Source organism: Lytechinus variegatus, chromosome 2, assembly GCF_018143015.1.
Source record: "Lytechinus variegatus isolate NC3 chromosome 2, Lvar_3.0, whole genome shotgun sequence".
Classification (NCBI taxonomy): Eukaryota; Metazoa; Echinodermata; class Echinoidea; order Temnopleuroida; family Toxopneustidae; genus Lytechinus; species Lytechinus variegatus.
The window spans coordinates 37,641,763-37,660,211 of NC_054741.1; the positions used below are offsets into that span (position 1 = coordinate 37,641,763).

General features: G+C 36.1%; 1 protein-coding gene across 1 annotated transcript in view; it reads right to left on the reverse strand.

The window, feature by feature from the left end:
• Window positions 1-2,821: 2,821 nt before the first annotated feature.
• LOC121408030 (vacuolar protein sorting-associated protein 35-like) overlaps window positions 2,822-18,449 on the reverse strand; it is a 36,091-nt gene continuing 20,463 nt past the window's right edge. The window contains exons 12-17 of the mRNA XM_041599334.1: window positions 8,749-8,838; window positions 6,659-6,781; window positions 5,769-5,948; window positions 4,618-4,857; window positions 4,162-4,305; window positions 2,822-3,515 (exon numbers count right to left, since the gene is read on the reverse strand). Coding sequence (XP_041455268.1) covers window positions 3,339-3,515; window positions 4,162-4,305; window positions 4,618-4,857; window positions 5,769-5,948; window positions 6,659-6,781; window positions 8,749-8,838 — 954 coding nt within the window. The 3' untranslated portion in view covers window positions 2,822-3,338. The remainder of the gene's footprint in view (window positions 3,516-4,161; window positions 4,306-4,617; window positions 4,858-5,768; window positions 5,949-6,658; window positions 6,782-8,748; window positions 8,839-18,449) is intronic.

Sequence of the window (18,449 nt, forward strand, 5' to 3'; positions counted from 1 at the left end):
GATCAAGAGAATAAAATGCACTCTAGATAATGCAAAATGTGTTTATCAGATCTTGTGTTTGTGTGTGGTGTTTGAGTGTGTGTGTTTGTGTGAGGGTGAGTTAGTGCATATGTTTCTGTGGGGGGAGGGGAAGGGGGCTGAATGATTTCAGTAGGTTTAAACTATTGCAAATTTGTAATTCTAACAAGTTTTATGAAGCAGGCCCCTGACTTGGCTCTGAGTCTCACATATATGATGCGACATGCATCAATGTCCAAAACTTCTGTTGAACACAGAAAAAAATACACTTTAGACTAAAAATCTGGGTGCCCATCTTACAAAGAGTTGCTACTGATCCAATCAACCACAACTATGGATGGCCAGCAACATCAACATAAATAAAATGACAATTTGTTCCAAATATTTTATAGACATGATGTATATTCATACATGTACCTTCATTGTCCTCTTGAAGATTCAGTGAGATTCTCTGTTTACTAAGGAACTTGTGCAAATGTCTTGTCGAAAAAATTATGGTAAAGATGGAATTCAATACAGGTAGAAAAAATTATGGTAAAGATGGATTTCCATAGAGTTGGGATTGATTGGAACAATCATAACTCTTTATAAGATGGGGACCTGGAGAGCGTTTCATGGAAGGACTTGTCAGACGTTTTATCCGACAAGTCCCGTTTTATCCGACAGTTGCCATAGTAACACAATGCTTCTCAGCCAATTAAAATCAGGGAAATTTGTCAGATCTGACAACTTGTCAGACGAAAATGTTGATGAAATGCTCCCCTGATCTTCATAACAAATAAAACAAATAAAAAAGGAACGCAGTAAGTATATATCTGATATACTTTATTTGAAAATATCTTGGCATCCTCCTGTCTTATACAGAAACACATTTTTACAACATCCATGTCACTATTAATAATAATAATCAATATGTATTTAAAACACAAAATATCAAATTGGAAATATAGATATATGCTGAAAATATATATACACAAAGAAGCTTGTCACGTTACATTTCCTTTTTTTTAACTTAATCATGTGAGATGAAAATCTTATTTGGTTTGAAAAAAAGTTTAAGAGAAAGTACTTGGATATTCCTAAATAATGTCATTTTTGAAAAAACTGAAAACTTCTGAAATGTTGGTTATCTCAAAAAAGCTTTGAAAACCATTAATATGTATTGCTTACATACAAAGTGAAAAACCTATTCTTTCTGTTGGCAAAGAAAATATGCACACTGTGTTTGTACATCACAGACAATTCACCTTCGATTCATAATCATTATCTTAAAAGACGTTTCCATGATGCGAATGGGCTGAAATCCACCATATCCAATTAGCTTTCATAGTATCATATTTTCCTCTCCTGATGACTGAACATTACATACACTAGTATGACATAATTCACAAAATAAAAAAAAATCAGAAAGTAAAAAAAAGTGATATTTGTACTCTCAGCTGAAATTGATTTCACTTTTTTTATTAAAAAATTGAATATATGGGATTCTTATTTAATTATACCAGTCAATGTTAAATACAAGTAATACTTTTCAATAAACTCCTCTACAGATTTGCATATTAATTTGCCATATTCATTCCTGACTTACCAAAATCTGTAATTTATAAGAAAAAAATCTCATTTCATCATGCTATTCAATTTGTACATATTGCAAGTTCATTTGATTATGTATATGTTAGTATTACATGGAAAATAAAAGAGCTTTTAACTATGGAATGCTGAAAGACTACGCCTACGAATCGGTCAAATGGCAAGCTTTAGTCTCTGGGATATACAAGAAAAATATCATTTGTTCATGCCATTGTACTTCGTCTGATAACCATTTACTCAAATTTCTCATTTACTCTAATATCCAGCTGGTCTAATTTCCACTTCGTCTACTATTTTGAACTTTGTAAAAATAAGAATATGATTCACAAACAAAAAGTTTAGTAGGTTTCATGGTACAAGGTGCCATGCTTTGACAAGAGTATATAAGGCCAGCTTTTACAAACTTTGCTCATTCTCCTGATGACAAGAACACACTTGTCGAAACATCAACATTGGGTGGTCCTTTTCAGTACCAACACTTGCCCCATGAAGACACATGGTGCACCGTGAAACCTACTACACTTTTCTTCGCCATAGAAACATTCAGAAGATTCACAAACAGTTCATCAAATAATACAGACCAAGTGGTGTTAGAACAATTGGATATTAGACCAAACGGTAAAAGGGCTAAATGGCCCAGCAATCGAATTGATTGTAGACGAACTACGATCAGGCCATGTGGGACAAGACCATTTGGAAAGTAGACGAAGCGAGAGTGGACCAAGTGGCGATTTACCATTTAGGAGGGTTACAAAATGATGTCTGCCATAAAACTATATCCAATGGAAATGTATTCCCATTGATGCATGGTAGCATTATTTTTCAAATAAGAGAGCCAGGATTTGGGCAAGCTTTCAATTGACCTCATTATTTAATTATACCTGTATACCAACTGTGCAATGGATCTGGGGGTTTCTGTATGAGGTCTATAAGAATTAGATGATTTAGTAGTCAATCAGACTCCATAAACCCAATGGGACCAAAACATAATTCACTCACAGTTGTGATACATATATAATAATAATAAATAATGTTAATGATTATTTACCTAGGGTAGCCACTTCTGCTATTAGCTGGGCTACCATCATGCCCAGCAGTAGGCCATGGATTGAACCCATGACCCATGAGGGGGGCACTTAACCACTGAGCCATTATGTCCGATACGATGTCTAGCCGTTACCCCAGGGATATTACTTATAATTGATTACTTTTGATCTTGACAACGTAGTGCTTTCTTTCAATTTACATTGTTGAAGAAAAAAGAATTATTACAAAGTGGCAGTCTGTACAAAGAATATCAAGAAGCCTCGATCCCCATGAGGTCATGTGACACAAAGCTGAGTAATTGATTGCAATGCTATCATTGATGAATGATTGCATTGATTGTTAGGTGCAATATATCCCATTAAATCAACAGCAAAATTGATCGCTTAGCTGTGTGTTTTTAGTCCTCTTGATGCACCATAAAATTGCCATCCTTATTTTCTCAAGGACTAGGTTTACATTCCATAAAATGTTCAGAAAATACAATATGTTCCGATTCGATCAGCACATTTCAGTCCAAATGAGATTCTCCTTCTAGATAAGCATTAATACAGGTATTAAAGAGTCCTCCACAAGCTCAGCTACATCCCTACCTGGTGTCCATAATAGCTACGAGCGACCGTGACGGTGATGTGATGTCCGTTGCTGAAAACTCACGGTATGATTGCCTCATCCCTATGCCTCTCCTACAGCGCCAGTCCCTCGAATGACGGCCCATCCTCTCCGCTCTCCTGTTTATTTCTAAGATGGTCGATGGTGTTGTTGTAGTGCTTGGTGATCTGTTCTGTTTCCTCGTTGTCTTCAAGGTTCGGCATGTCCTCTCTGATCTTGTCAAGGAGTTGATTCAGCACTGGTATCGTGATCTGTTCAGCAAAGCAAGAACAATATCCAGAATGGAATTTAACTGAACATGAAGCCCGCCGCACATTTACAGGATCCGACTACAATGCAAGTTTTGAACAAATCACATTTTGCATTAAATATGAAAGTTCCAAGAAGTAAAATGATTTTATTTCAAGTTTGGCACAATGCTAGGAATACTAAACCACAATTTTTGCTTTGCTTCAAGTCGCAGCTGATGACATTCTTACAATTTGAAATTTAAGTTGCTTTCATTTGTTCAGGGAGGCTACAAGTAGGCTCAGTTTTTTTTTAGTACTGATATCACAACTCTGAACTTTGAACCCCACGATATGACAGGCTGTAATATTAGTATCAAATGCTATCACAATTTCTTAGAAAATTGGATTGCAACCAATTGTTCAGTGCCTGCTGGGCTTAAGGTGGCAGAGGGGGACAGGTACCTTTTATTCAAATAATGAAACCCCTTTAAATCATGATATGACAATTTAATTATCGAAACATTTATGCTGGGCCCGTAACACAAAGCTTAGCAATTGATCAAGAACAAATATTTACAACTGATATTATTTACCACAATGCACTACGTCATTAAATTCAAGTGTAAGATCGATCGCTATGCATTGTGCTACATAATTCGGTTCTTACCTGGTCATTCCCACGTTCATAGAAGTAGACATATCTGTTGAGGATCTCTACAAAGAGTTGTACTTGAACAGTAGGGTCCATGCATTGGTTGGCGATCCTCAAGGCTTTCTTGAGACACTCTGCAACTCTCTTACCATCATGGATCTACAAGAAATCATATCATATGTTTATTGGCCCATTTGATGGTATTTCTTTATTCATGATCTGGTGAGAAAATGTTGTAAATTGTAATATTAGTTTTGATACATTTTGTTGTGCAAAGTATATCTATATCTATTTCCTTTATACTTCAAACGGTTAGGGGAATTTGCGAATTTGTGGTAAATACAATTATTATTATAAGAAACAGAAACTGTCTTAATATGCAAAGTTCAGGTAGATTCCGTTGTCCAGTCTGAAAAAAGTTAGCTTCTGATAACTAGACCTAAGCAACAAAGACATCAGTGCATGTCTCACCTCTTCACCCCCGCTCTCCGTACTCCTTCCAGACCAGAAGAGATGGGAGCAGACGCCGACCCCACGGCACTGGTCGGGTTTCTTGAGAAGCTTGGAAGCGGCGAGGGCGCACTGTGTCCGGAGGGGTTCGTGGTTCTCCTCCCCGAAGCAGCTCATGCGTTCAAAGGTTGCTATGATGAGGGTGATGGCAGCCAACTGGGCCTTGGAGTCACTGATCTCATCCTCGTACAGAGAGAATGCCTAACAGAGGGGCAGAGACAGATAATCAGAGGCAGTGAGAGTAGAGAAAGAGAAAGGGAGAGGGATAAAGAGACAATTAAAGAGAGAGAGAAAGAGAAAGACAGAGACAGGATAAAGAAGAGGGAGAAAGCAAGAGCATGTTAATTAAGCTGGGCCATTTTGATAAATAATACATGTATGTCATCAGAAGTGGGGGGGGGGATGCCTCCAAAGTGCTATTTAGCAATTCCTCATCTAGAGACAAGTTACATAAAAGTTTAAAGCTAGAAATATACAATACCTCACAGAGTTAAAGGGGAAGTTCACCCTGAAGAAAACTTTGTTGTAAAAATAGCAGAAAAAATAGTAAAAAAATTGGTGAAGGTTTGAGGAAAATCCATTAAAGAGTAAGAAAGTTATTATAGTTCAAAGTTTTGGATTTGTGACGTCATAAACGAGCAGCTGCCCCATGTGTTATGTAATATAAAATGCATGAATTTCAAATTTTGTATGGTTCCTGATGACGTAATTTTGTATGGTTCCTGGTGACGTAATTTTGTTTTCTTTTCATGATCGGGTGTGAAACGATTTGTCTATTGATATACAAAAGTTACAGTGAAAACCATTTTCAATTTTCTGAGAAAATGACATTTCATTGATTTTTTACCATTCGCTACGTAGGAATGCTGCTCCCATATGACGTCACAAATCAAATAATTGAAATTCTAATAACTTTTTAATTACTCGATGAATTTTTCTCAAACCTTCGGAAATTTTTTTATTATTTTTTCTGCTATTTTTACAATAAACTTTTTGTAAGGGTAAACTTCCCCTTTAAACAAAAGTTAAGACTCAATAGTTATTTTGCTGTAGGCAGCAGAGATAACTTTTTTTTTAAATGTACGCAATTAAGCAAAGTTTTTTTTTTGTACCTGTGACATGAACTCATAAGCAACAGTCTCATGGTTCTCAAAACCAATCTCCCCGGCAGCGAGGGCGCCCTGTAAAAACAGTCGTAGAGGAAGCTCCGCTAGCTCGGCCTTGATCAGAGCTGTGATGGTTTGATGGCAGAATGTGAAGATCTTCTGGCATTTCTTCTCCCATTTATCATCCTGATAAACAAATAAGAACCATCATCATATCATGTTATATTCAATCATTATTTTCCATGATGTATAATGCATACTGTATTGGAAATTCTTATCATTCACACATATAAATAATAGTGTTTACAAAGAGAAAAATATTTTGTGAAAAAACAAAGCATCATTGAAAATTGTGATATGAAATATTCTGTGTAAACAATATCAAATCAGAAATCCTTGATGGTCATAGAATTAGCAAACATTAACTGAGGTAATTTCAATTTCGGCAATGGTGCAGGAGTTGTGCAGGTACGTGTATTGGTGTGTTGGAAGCAAACATTTTGAGTGCCTTTCCCAGTTCCAACACCTAATACCTGGTTCCCGCTGTCATGACTTGCGCCATGATTGAAATGATGGTCTTAATTGTGGAATAATCATACTGACTGCATCAGATCGTCATGGCAATTGCATTGGTTATAGAAATTTTTTGAACGGTTCAAAAATTTTTGCGATCAGTTATGTAAGGTCAATTGAGGCATGGGAACAAGGTATTAGTCTACATAAATGATACAAATTTCACTATTGACAGCTAAAACCCAATGAGATTCATCCCAGGATCAATTTCAAATCAACTGTGGTGCTGTGCTGATGTAAATTGACCCTACACCAAACACCAAAAGGTTAACACCAAACTTGACATCGTCCGCTATTAACAAACATGACGATGGAGAACTCACCTCTTCAGCCAAATCCTTGTATCTGAAAGCTAACCTGAATGCAGAGAAGGTCAGGGGTGGTAATGTGTACTTTATCCTCTTGTTTCCTCCTACTCCAAAATGTTTTCTTGCTGTGTTTAAAATCTGAAAGAGAATTCAGGCATCAGACATTTGAAGTTGGAATCAAGCCTTGGAAATGATATAATTTGAATAAAGGAGGAAAAAATTGAACAAAACAAAGAAAAAACGAAAGAACACGAGTCATCTAACCTTCCTCTTATCAAACCCCTATGCATCAGCTAATAAGATGACACACCTTTTTCCAATAAATATGAACTTAAAAAAAAAAAGAGTTTCTTCCAAACATTCACATATCACATCTATTTCTACTGTACATGTATGAAATAAACCATAGACTTTATTACCATACCCCCTAAAAATGAAACAAGAGCAGTTTCTTGAGTAAAACTCACCATGAAAAAATAGCAAGTTCCACCAGTAAAATGTAATAAACTTCATCTGACTTATGGGTCTGATATACATTTACAAAAAGTTACATAAATTTGGGATCATGTACCTGATTACAAGAGGCTTCAAGAAAAAAGTCAGCAGATGTTGCGGCAAATTCTCTGATAGATTCATGAAAGATGTTTTATGAAGATTTGCTCACGAAGCATGGAATAAATCTTCATAAAATTCCCTCCTAAATCTATGGAATTAAAATACCCCATAAATTTATCTCAGAAAGGAGAACCCATCCCTGAATTTGGAACTAACTCTGAACAACTCATTTTAATCTTTGCAACAGCAGTTTTATCCACACCCTTCAGATCATGAAAATACCTATAAATTAAGAGGACTCATTCAGGCCTGTTCAAACACCCTCCATGATTTCACCCATTCACACCAACCTGAACCAGATAAACACCTTGGCCCGTATTCTCAAGTCGAGTTTAACTTAAACTCAGGTTTAAAGTTGTGGTTTAAGTATGGGAAGCCAAAAGTGTTAAAAATATGTTGCATGTTTCTTATGTTTACTGTGCTCTTTCCTGATTCACCGATGGTGAAGACAATCATCTATTCATACTTCCTAGACAATTATGAATGATTTAAGAGCCAAATGAGCTGAAATATGATACTTTTACCTTTATGTTAGTGACAAGTGGCTATCCATACTTAAACCACAACTTTAAACCTCAGTCAAAATTGAAACAGCAAATTTTGTATGTGCTGTCTTTGTGTTGATCAAAGATTTAATCAGGGTCTGTGCCTGCAGACTAGTAATGAACCTGTAGCAAGGCTCTAGCAATCCAGGGGGTGTTTCGCAAAGATTTAAGTACGACTTAAATCTTAAGTTTTCAAGTTGCACTTAAAAACTGAGTTGTGTACGGTATAAAAGGCTTGACCACATTGGTCAGATCGTGTCTTAAAGGAACCACACAAAACTTTTCAAACTTTGGAAAAAGAAAAACCCCTTCTTATTGCTATTATTTTCTTCATATTCTTCGGGGGATACCAAGATTACTTTGCTTTCACAAGGGGAAAAAAAACGGGTAAATTTTGTGATTGGTTGGTATGAAAGCATCGAGTGTGAGGTAGAATCACAATTGATGTCAAGAGGTGAGCATTTACCAGCAAATTTTATGATCCTTGTCATCACGTTTTAAGAGCTTCATCATAAATCTCTTGTGAACTATAAACCCAGAGTTTGCTTGGCTACCCCTTTACCTGCCTGGATTCCCTGGAACCAAGACACCGTTCTCACTCCCTTCCTAAAATTAGTTTATTGGAAACTAGTTAAATGTGTAGTAAGAACTGTAGAAGTGATCTTCCAAACCGGTTCAAGAAAACCACCTCGCGATGTAGTTTTCAAGATTGCTTTGTCTCCTTAAACTGGTTTTAGTGTGAGGACACGATTGTTCTTCGCGTAGCGATATTCGCACATTTTGATTGCGCTCCTCCACACGACAGGTGTAGAATGCCACTTTCATGTGATCAAATGGGAATGCTAGCAAACGATCTTCCAAACCGGTTTCCTGAACCGGTTTCCAGTAAACTAGTTTTAGAAAGGCAAATGAGAACGACTTCTAATATAAAATACAAAATCTCACCAGATATTGTTGGTCCGCATCTTCTGCTTGCAAAAGATTGATAAACCTTCCCATCAGGCCTTGCTCTTCTGCAAAATCTTCAGGGTCCTCCTGCAATACCAAGAGAATTCAAAGCAAAATGAAAAAGATGTGTTGTTTGGGCAGAAAATCACAGAAATATTTTTTTTTCATGGTCTCATGAATAGCCAAAATTGGGTCATAAGTCAATGTTTACTTTTTATACATATTTGGAGAGTATTTGAGTGATGATACATGTATCTCAATTTTACTTATTTGTTGGATAAATAGTGTTGCTATGGATTTTGGAAACAGCCTTTCTCGTTCTTACAAACTAATTACTCTTGACTCGTATATAATATACAGTGTCAAAATTTCATTCACACAAGTGAAATGCCCACAAAGCTGAAAGGTTAGCAAAGCTTGATCTTTCATGACAGATGTAAACCCTACATGCATGTTTAGAATTTTATGGGCTGACCTCACTCACATTCATTGTCATTAGTCTAACTTCTATTAAAACTACCCAAATCAATCTTTCAAAAGCAAGAAAGAGGAGAATAAACATTCCTCTTTTCTTGGTAGGTTCCACCTAAATCAAAATACTTTTGAGGAAATATATGTATGGACAATAGATGGGCATTTTAGGGATGTGATGTGTAATGTAAATTTTCAGCAAACTTGGGGACAGTAATTTTTCTAATGGTCAAAATGGTTGACAAGATCAAACATTCATGCTATTGTTTGAATGGCTGTTAAAGGTTTTGCTCTGCCCTGTGACCAAGGGGTGATTTACAGATATTTCATGCACATTTATTTGGTGAATTTTTTAAATTCTTTTTCTTCCAGTGTGAGTGCTGCTTCAAGGTGCTTAAAATAGATCTTTTCATGAAGCATGTTTGTAGTTTCTGGTAGAACAAGAAGGCCTTTTCTATTTCTACACACCCTGAACCTTTCAGTTATGTACCGGAAATTTAATAGAAAGATATCTGTAGAATTTTTATATCTTTCCTACCTATAAAATTTAATTTACTTAAAAAATACAAATGTAAGCATAAGAAACCTCTGTACATAAAATTGAAAGCCAATAAAAAAATGTAACTTGAGCATTTCAATGATGATAAAAATAGACATCATGAACTTGATGCACAGGTCCATACTCATATCAGAATACATGAGCTGTTCTCTCTACAATGAGAACAGATAAAAGAAAGACACCCAAGAGAGTTTATGAAAAGTAATTTAAAACTTGGACAAGAACTTTCTGAGGTAAAGTGAAAAGAAACCTTCATTTGGTTTACTCTGTACAAAGTTCACTGAAAGGAAATCATCTTAGTCTACTGAAACAGAACCCTTCATGCTGATGGTGAAAATCTGAATTCTAAAATCTATGTAGATTTCTATCTACAGGTAATGTACATGTTCATGTAGATGAGATATGGTTACTTAAGTTTTTTATTTTCCAACGTCACTTGTAATACCCCTTTCATACTGCCCTCTTCATTTTTTACCGGCGAACTTCGCCGGTGAACTTCTCCGCCTCGCATTCCTCACTTCCCCGGCGAAAAAAAAGATGTACCCTTTCGCACTGACATTTCTTCCCCGGCGAAAGTCAACAGGCGATTGCAGAACAAACGAAAAAAAAATTGTAAACATTACTTACAAAAGGTATAAAAAAATAATTACAACATATTTTGGAAGTATTACGAGAAAAACAAACAATATCACCTTGTTTTTTATATTTTAGCGCATTTTATACATGTAAAAATTGCTTTTTAATACATATTGTTAGTAAAAAATATATATATGTTCAAGGATATCTACTTGGCCATAGCATTCAGCTGAGCTTGCAACTATCGCACACGGAATCTCGGTACAGGGGACTTTGGGAGAGAAAAAACTGACCTCTGAAGTCATTAAAGAGGAGAAGTTCTCCGGTTTGCTTCATACTGGCCTTTTCACCGGCGAACTTTGCCAGTGAAACAGTTTCGCTGGCAAAGTTCTCCACCTCTAGAGGTGGAGAAGTTCGCCGGCGAACTTCACCGGTGAAGTTCTCCTGTGTACCTTTCATACTGGGCACTTTCCCCTTCGCTGGCGAAGTTCGCCGGTGAAAAGCACAATATGAAAGGGGTATAAGAAGCACTGTACACTCCATCTGTCATGTGTATAAAAAAAATCCATAAATTACCATTTATGTCCCCCTCCCCTTAATAGTATCTACATGTAGGCCTACATATATACTATAAATGCAAAACTATAGATGATTACAGCTGAATGCACAAGTATAAATCATCTCAAATTTTTCTTGCGAAATGGTAGTTTATAAAAGCCACAGTGCATGGCATATTGGAACTAGGCTAACAGAAGAATGAAATGTTGAAAATCAGGATAATGAAAAAAATGTAACCATGATACAACAACCTAGAGTGTAATGGCCTTTGATGATTGATCAATCCTTCGATTTCCTTTCATTTTACTCCTTTTACTACTTCAATTCAATTTTCAAGTGGACTTCGCATTTCAGAGCATATCCCAAAATATGCTGTAACTTGAATAATTCCTTAGTCAAGCCCTTCAGGGAATAATTTTGCTCTACAAATTTGAATAGCATTTTTGGTCAATGGTCATAAGAGAAAAGCTCTCAACACTGCCATTGCGAATTGATTAAGTATCTTTCACTTTTTTTAATTAACTGCATTTTGAGGAATTCATAACACACAACATATTGAGGGGCTATTCTCATCTGTGAAGTTATAAAATGAAAACTTGAGAAATTCATAACTCTTGTTATATTTTTCTGCTTTTATCAAATCTGAATTATAGTCGGGTCGAATGTCCCATTTAAAATGTCTGGTTGGTGTATTAGGGTTTGCAATCTGAGACTAGCAGTTATTAGGTGAAAGTTCATATCACTACAGGGTTTAGGGTTCCTGTGGGGATTATGGGTTGTGATGGAGAGAACAGGTGGGACCGAACAATAACAGAGAAAGGATACCAGTCTCTTCAACAGGGATTCAACAGGTCAAACAGGGTCATGCAGGGGTGCTACTCCTAGCTAGCCAACAGTACTCAAAAAGTACCAGTACTTGAAAATGGTGAATTGCCAATTTGTCTACTGCCAAAAATAATCTATGCCTATCTTGTAGGCCTACTTGGTACAAAAAAACTTGTATGATAGTAGAAAATGGCATGTTTTACAGGGTTGTAAAACCAAATTTCACAAAATTTCTATGAAATTGACTGATTCAAGCATGAAAATTGAAATCGGAATACAAAAATCTATGAATAAAGCCCCTGAGCTACTTTTGTTTTGAGACACTCAAAGGAATTCTGATCATATGTAATTAAAAAAAACCCTCAATACATGAATGATTTCTTTAAAAAAAAAATGTACCCGGTATTCTATCGTTTGTTAAAGTTCCATATGTAAACTCCTCAAAAAAAGTTTGGAAATCTGACTTTGATCGATAATCCCTCCTTGGTTTTAGTAAATATAAATGTGTTATTAATAGCAATGAATAGAACATTTACTTCCCTCTATAAATGATACCCTAAATGATATGATTATGGTTCACATGGAGGTGCAGTGCCTTGAAATAAGGGGTAAGGTCAAAATTCAAAAGCTGCAAAATGACACAATATTGAATCTTAAAGTCACTGTTCTTTTTTTTCGTGGTGATGAGTGAGTTTCTCAGCGTTTTTCTTTTAATTTGATCGATAATTCCTCATCGGTTTTTAGTAAATATCAATGTGTTACTAATAGCAATGAATAGATCATTTAATTTTCTTTAAAATGATACCCTACATGATATGATTATGGTTCGCATGTAGGTGCAGTGCCTTGAAATGTGGGCCAAGGTCAAAATTCAAAAGTTGCAAAATGACACAATAGTGAAAGTTACTGTTCTTTTTTCAGTGGTAATGAGTGAGTTACTCAGCAGTTTCTGTTAAAAGTTTTCATGCACCTTAACATCACCATTAACATGGAATCAAACACACCTCTGCACAAGCAAAAACATAACAAATAAACAAACAAAAAACAGGCATGGGTATTTAAAACCACGACTCACAGTACCATCACTATACAGACGCAGGGGGCTTGACTTGATTTGAATGGATTTTCATCTCTTTTTACACAGACAAAAGAATCATGTTCTGTATTGACCCATCATGACTATTTCTGCTCGTTTTGCAGCTTTTCAATTCAGACCTCATCCAACACTTTTGAATCCTGCTCTTTTTGTGATGGCATGATCATAACAAGCATGATATCATTTTAAAGAAAATTAAATGATCTTTTGAATGATATCAAATATGCATTGTATAAAATTGGGAGTTAGGAGAAATTAATGGTCAAACTCAGATTTCCCGGAGATTTCCAAACCTTTTTTGCTCGTTTTGCAGCTTTTCAATTCAGACATCATCCAACACTTTTGAATCCTGCTCTTTTTCTGATGGCATGATCATAACAAGCATGGTATCATTTTAAAGAGAATTCAACAATCTTTTGAATGATATAAAACATGCATTGTGTAAAATTGGGAGTTGGGAGAAATTAATGGCCAAACACAGATTTCCAAACTTTTTTTTGAGGGGTTTATTTCGCTTTCGGTTGTTCTGCTTTAATTTTTTCGATGGAAATCGTTGTCGATATTATTCTGATCATTAACAACAAATAAGTTTTAATCAGCAAAATATAAATAATGATGTATTACGAAGGCTGGCAAGAAAAACAATATGCATTGGATATTTGTCCATGAAATCACATTTTAGAGAAATTAAATTGGTTTCTGACATGCACTTACAAAGACATTGCTACTTTGGCCTAACACATTTATTGGAATGTTAAAATGAATAATAGCCTACACGTAATTTGCCTGAAGTGCATTTCACTTAAAATTCAAACAAAGAAAAGCAACATTCAAGTCGACACCACATATCCTACTGTTTGAATACATATACTTATATACAGTAATAACAGTAAGGTCATTTACACTGCTTTACTACTGAATACTACATGTATGTATGTATGAGGATGCATATTGTAGAAATTGTTTGGTATGACAAAATACAACATTCAACCATCTGTACACTATACCAAAATTTAACATAGATTATGAAACAATGCTGCATTAAGAAAAACTACAGATAACCAACAAAACTGGAAAATTGTTTGGAAAGAAAGATTGCTTGTCACATCTTAACATGTAACTTCTGAAGAATCAAACCAGCTAAAATTTACCTAAAGAATTATGAAATTTATAAACTTTCAAGAAATTTTAAAGATCAGGGATGCCGGCAGCAAATGGTACCAGGGCTTGAAAATTTTTCGGAAGGTAAAATGTGCGAAGTCCATTTCGATTTCAACTTCAAAATCTCATTTTAAAAGTCAAAATTTTATGTTAAAAATGCCGAATCTGCGCCATATTTCCAGAGCATGCGGTGGCTTAGCTCAAATTTAATAAGCTGGTTTGCCCAAAAATGTGCTAAAAATGAAGAAATCTGTGATTTTGTTCCATGTTCGCGCAAATTTATGATTGTACCTTCAAAATGACAAATCAAAAAAAAAAAAAAAAAGATAAAGTCTACTGCATTGAATTAGCACAGAAATCAAGTTGTTGGCATGCTAGTAGCAGGTCTCTATTCGACATGGGGTCTGAGACTCTGAGCACAATTAATTCATCATTATCATGATGAACCTTCAGTATTTGGGGGTGTTCAGAAATGTATCACAATTCATGAAAATCATGACTCATCCATATCTTTCAACCCCAGCCCAACACTTATGAAGGAATGAATTTAGTCATACAAGATATATATTATAAAAGGTATAGTGGCTCAGTGGATAAGTCTCCGGACTTTGAATGGCAAGGTCCGGGGTTCAAATCCCACCGGAACACTCGCGTCCTTTAGCAAGGCGTTTATCTACATTTGCCACTCTCCATCCAGGTGTAGTGAATGAGTATCCTTGAGTGCTCGAACGTCCGATCAGGATAGCCGTGCTAAACCAGGGTAATAGTATGCAGCACTTAGAGACAAATGTCATTTGTATTAAGCGCTATATAAATATCGCACATTATTATTATTATTAAATCAGATATCAGAATACAAAAGATTGTGTTATGGATAATAATGTTATGGTGTTAAAAAAATACCTGTTTACATATTTGAGCTAAAGCATCACTTTAAATCAAGCACACATTCCTATTAAAACAGCTTTAATTTGAAATTGCACCTGTCAAAAGACAGAGATTACATCTAGGACAGATATGAACAAGAAAGATACTGTGGACTATGATTATTCTCACGATCACATTTGCTTGAGGGTCAGGGACAATTTCTTGTTTTAATCTATCAGCAGAACTTTTCATGAAGAGTTTGACATTGTTTGCTCCATTTTTTTGCTCTTGTTTCATTCTTCTTTTCAACATTGTATAGCCTGTGATGCATATTTTGATGCTGACTACCTCAAAGGAATAACATCCTAGTACTCTAGAACAATGTTACATCTTTAGATTATCAGTCAGTGTGGAGTAATTTGGATCAGATTTGGGACTCCTCATTGTGAGACTGCTGGTTTATGTCTTTGGTCCCATACATACAATTCTGTGATGTACTCTCCAATTTAGATCCACGAGGCCTTGATCTAAATAAAAAGTACATGGACCACATTGAATCAGCTCATCTTCAAAGTTCAATGACCCTTCAACCCTTCACTTCTAACTGGAATGATAGACTCGTGGAACAATGGCTAGTCAAAGACAGATAGCAGCTGTTGCTAGTCAAAGACAGATAGCAGCTGTTGCTAGTCAAAGACAGATAGCAGCTGTTGCTAGTCAAAGACAGACAGCAGCTGTTGCTAGTCAAAGACAGACAGCAGCTGTTGCTAGTCAAAGACAGATAGCAGCTGTTGCTAGTCAAAGACAGATAGCAGCTGTTGCTGGTCAAAGACAGATAGCAGCTGTTGCTAGTCAAAGACAGATAGCAGTTGTTGCTAGTCAAAGACAGATAGTAGCTGTTGCTAGTCAAAGACAGACAGTAGCTGTTGCTAGTCAAAGACAGACAGCAGCTGTTGCTAGTCAAAGACAGACAGCAGCTGTTGCTAGTCAAAGACAGATAGCAGCTGTTGCTAGTCAAAGACATATAGCAGATGTTGCTAGTCAAAGACAGATAGCAGCTGTTGCTAGTCAAAGACAGATAGCAGCTGTTGCTAGTCAAAGACAGATAGCAGCTGTTGCTAGTCAAAGACAGAAAGCAGCTGTTGCTAGTCAAAGACAGATAGCAGCTGTTGCTAGTCAAAGACAGATATCAGCTGTTGCTAGTCAAATACAGATAACAGCTGTTGCTAGTCAAAGACAGATAGCAGCTGTTGCTAGTCAAAGACAGATAGCAGCTGTTGCTAGTCAAAGACAGATAGCAGCTGTTGCTAGTCAAGTCATGCAAGACTTGCTGAAGAATGTGAAATTCTCTTAGCATTGTATAGAAAGAGAATTGCTATCTCATTTGAGGGGGAATGTTGATTTGCATGTGATTACGCAACATGTTATTGTTGCTATGTTAGGTGGAAAGGAGAATTCGGGTTAGCTTTCAGTCGCGGTCATCACACCATACAGGACAGAAGCATTTTTTCCCCCTTACTTCTTTTATTACGGAGATTTATAAAACCGTATTTCAGCAGGTCAAACAATTTATATACCTTCAAATGACGGATATGGTTAATGAAAAATTTAGGTTGACCTTGGAGCTAATTTCTGTGTATGCTCGATCGCCTTAATGGGGTCAGATAGGAATTTCAGAGAATTTTCTTTATTAGGTTGATCTCTGTTTTCGCCTATCTCAAGGATCATGGTTTTGCTTGTTTATGCAAGCAAAATCTTAGTAGTTATCAAATTGAATGATAACTCAATTTCTAAAATTCGATAATTTAATATTCTGATTATCGTTTCATCATTCTAACTATAAAGGAAATTCACACGTAATCGATCAGTGTGATTGACATACGACCAATATCTCAAATATTGATGTTTCATGAATATGTAAGCATGGTACATGTTATACATGAGAGCAACTTCAGAATATGTAATTTGACAATTACTAGTATAGTCTTAGTAATTCAAATCAGCATGCAAGCTGTGTTAGACGTCAGTTGTTGCATTATGTTTTTGAGCTGTCGTTAATTTGAGAATGATCTTATTATTATTTGTTTTTGAGGTGTCAGTGACCGCACTCTCCCAAGTGTAAAACAATAATTAAACAAATTGATTACAAGTATAACAAACAATTTTGTTTGCTTTTGTTTGTGTGGAGAAAGGAGACTGAAATGAGATTCAAGAGTTCATCTGCTTACTGGAGTCAACTGTTGGTAATGCCATTGAGAAACAAGTGGAATGCCTCTGGCCGTCTCACCTGCATCACGCGGTTTAATATAGCAGCAGTGCTGACTTTGAATACTACTCTAACTCACACAAGATGTTCAGTGATACATGGTTACTCTTATGTCCACTTTTTATGAACTAGACCAATAAACTTACAGAGATATGATGGTTATTCAACAAAAAACCCCAACATGGCCAAAGTTCATTGACCTTACATGACCTTTGACCTTGATCATGTGACCTGAAACTCGAACAGGATGTTCAGTGATACTTGATTACTCTTATGTACAAGTTTCATGAATCAGATCCATTAACTTTCAAAGTTATGATGGTAATTCAACAGATACACCCAATTCGGCCAAAGTTCATTGACCTTTGACCTTGGTCATGTGAACTGAAACGCGCACAGGATGTTCAGTGATACTTGATTACTCTAATGTCCAAGTTTAATGAACTAGACCAATAAACTTTCAAAGTTATGATGGTAATTCAACAGATACCCCCGATTCGGCAAAAGTTCATTGACCCTAAATGACCTTTGACCTTTATCATGAGACCTGAAACTTGCACAAAATTTTCAGTGATGCTTGATTACTATTGTGTCCAAGTTTCATGAATCAGATCCATAAACTTTCAAAGATATGATGGGAATTCAACAGATATCCCCAATTCGGCCAAAGTTCATTGACCCTAAATGACCTTTGACCTTGGTCATGTGACGTGAAACTCATGTAGGATGTTCAGTGATACTTGATTAACCTAATGTCCAAGTTTCATGAACTAGGTCCATATATTTTCTAAGTTATGATGACATTTCAAAAACTTAACCTCAGGTTAAGATTTCGATGTTGATTCCTCCAACATGGTCTAAGTTCATTGACCCTAAATGACCTTTGACCTTGGTCATGTGACATGAAACTCAAATAGGATGTTCAGTAATACTTGATTAACCTTATGGCCAAGTTTTATTAACTAGGTCCATATACTTTCTAAGTTATGACGTCATTTCAAAAACTTAACCTCAGGTTAAGATTTGATGTTGACGCCGCCGCCGCCGTCGCCGCCGCCGTCGCCGTCGGAAAAGCGGCGCCTATAGTCTCACTTTGCTTCGCAGGTGAGACAAAAAATGGGACAAACTACGACAAGCATAGAAAGTATTCAAGGTGAATGAGTTGAAAAGTGATGCAGAAAGGAAAGACAAAGAAACTGAAAGGTGTAAAGATAAGATACTCTGAACTGTTCCATTCATAGTCATAATATCAGGAATGCTAGAAATATTCATCTTCCTCTTAACCACACATCGATAGCACGAAGGTCAAGTTTCTTTAA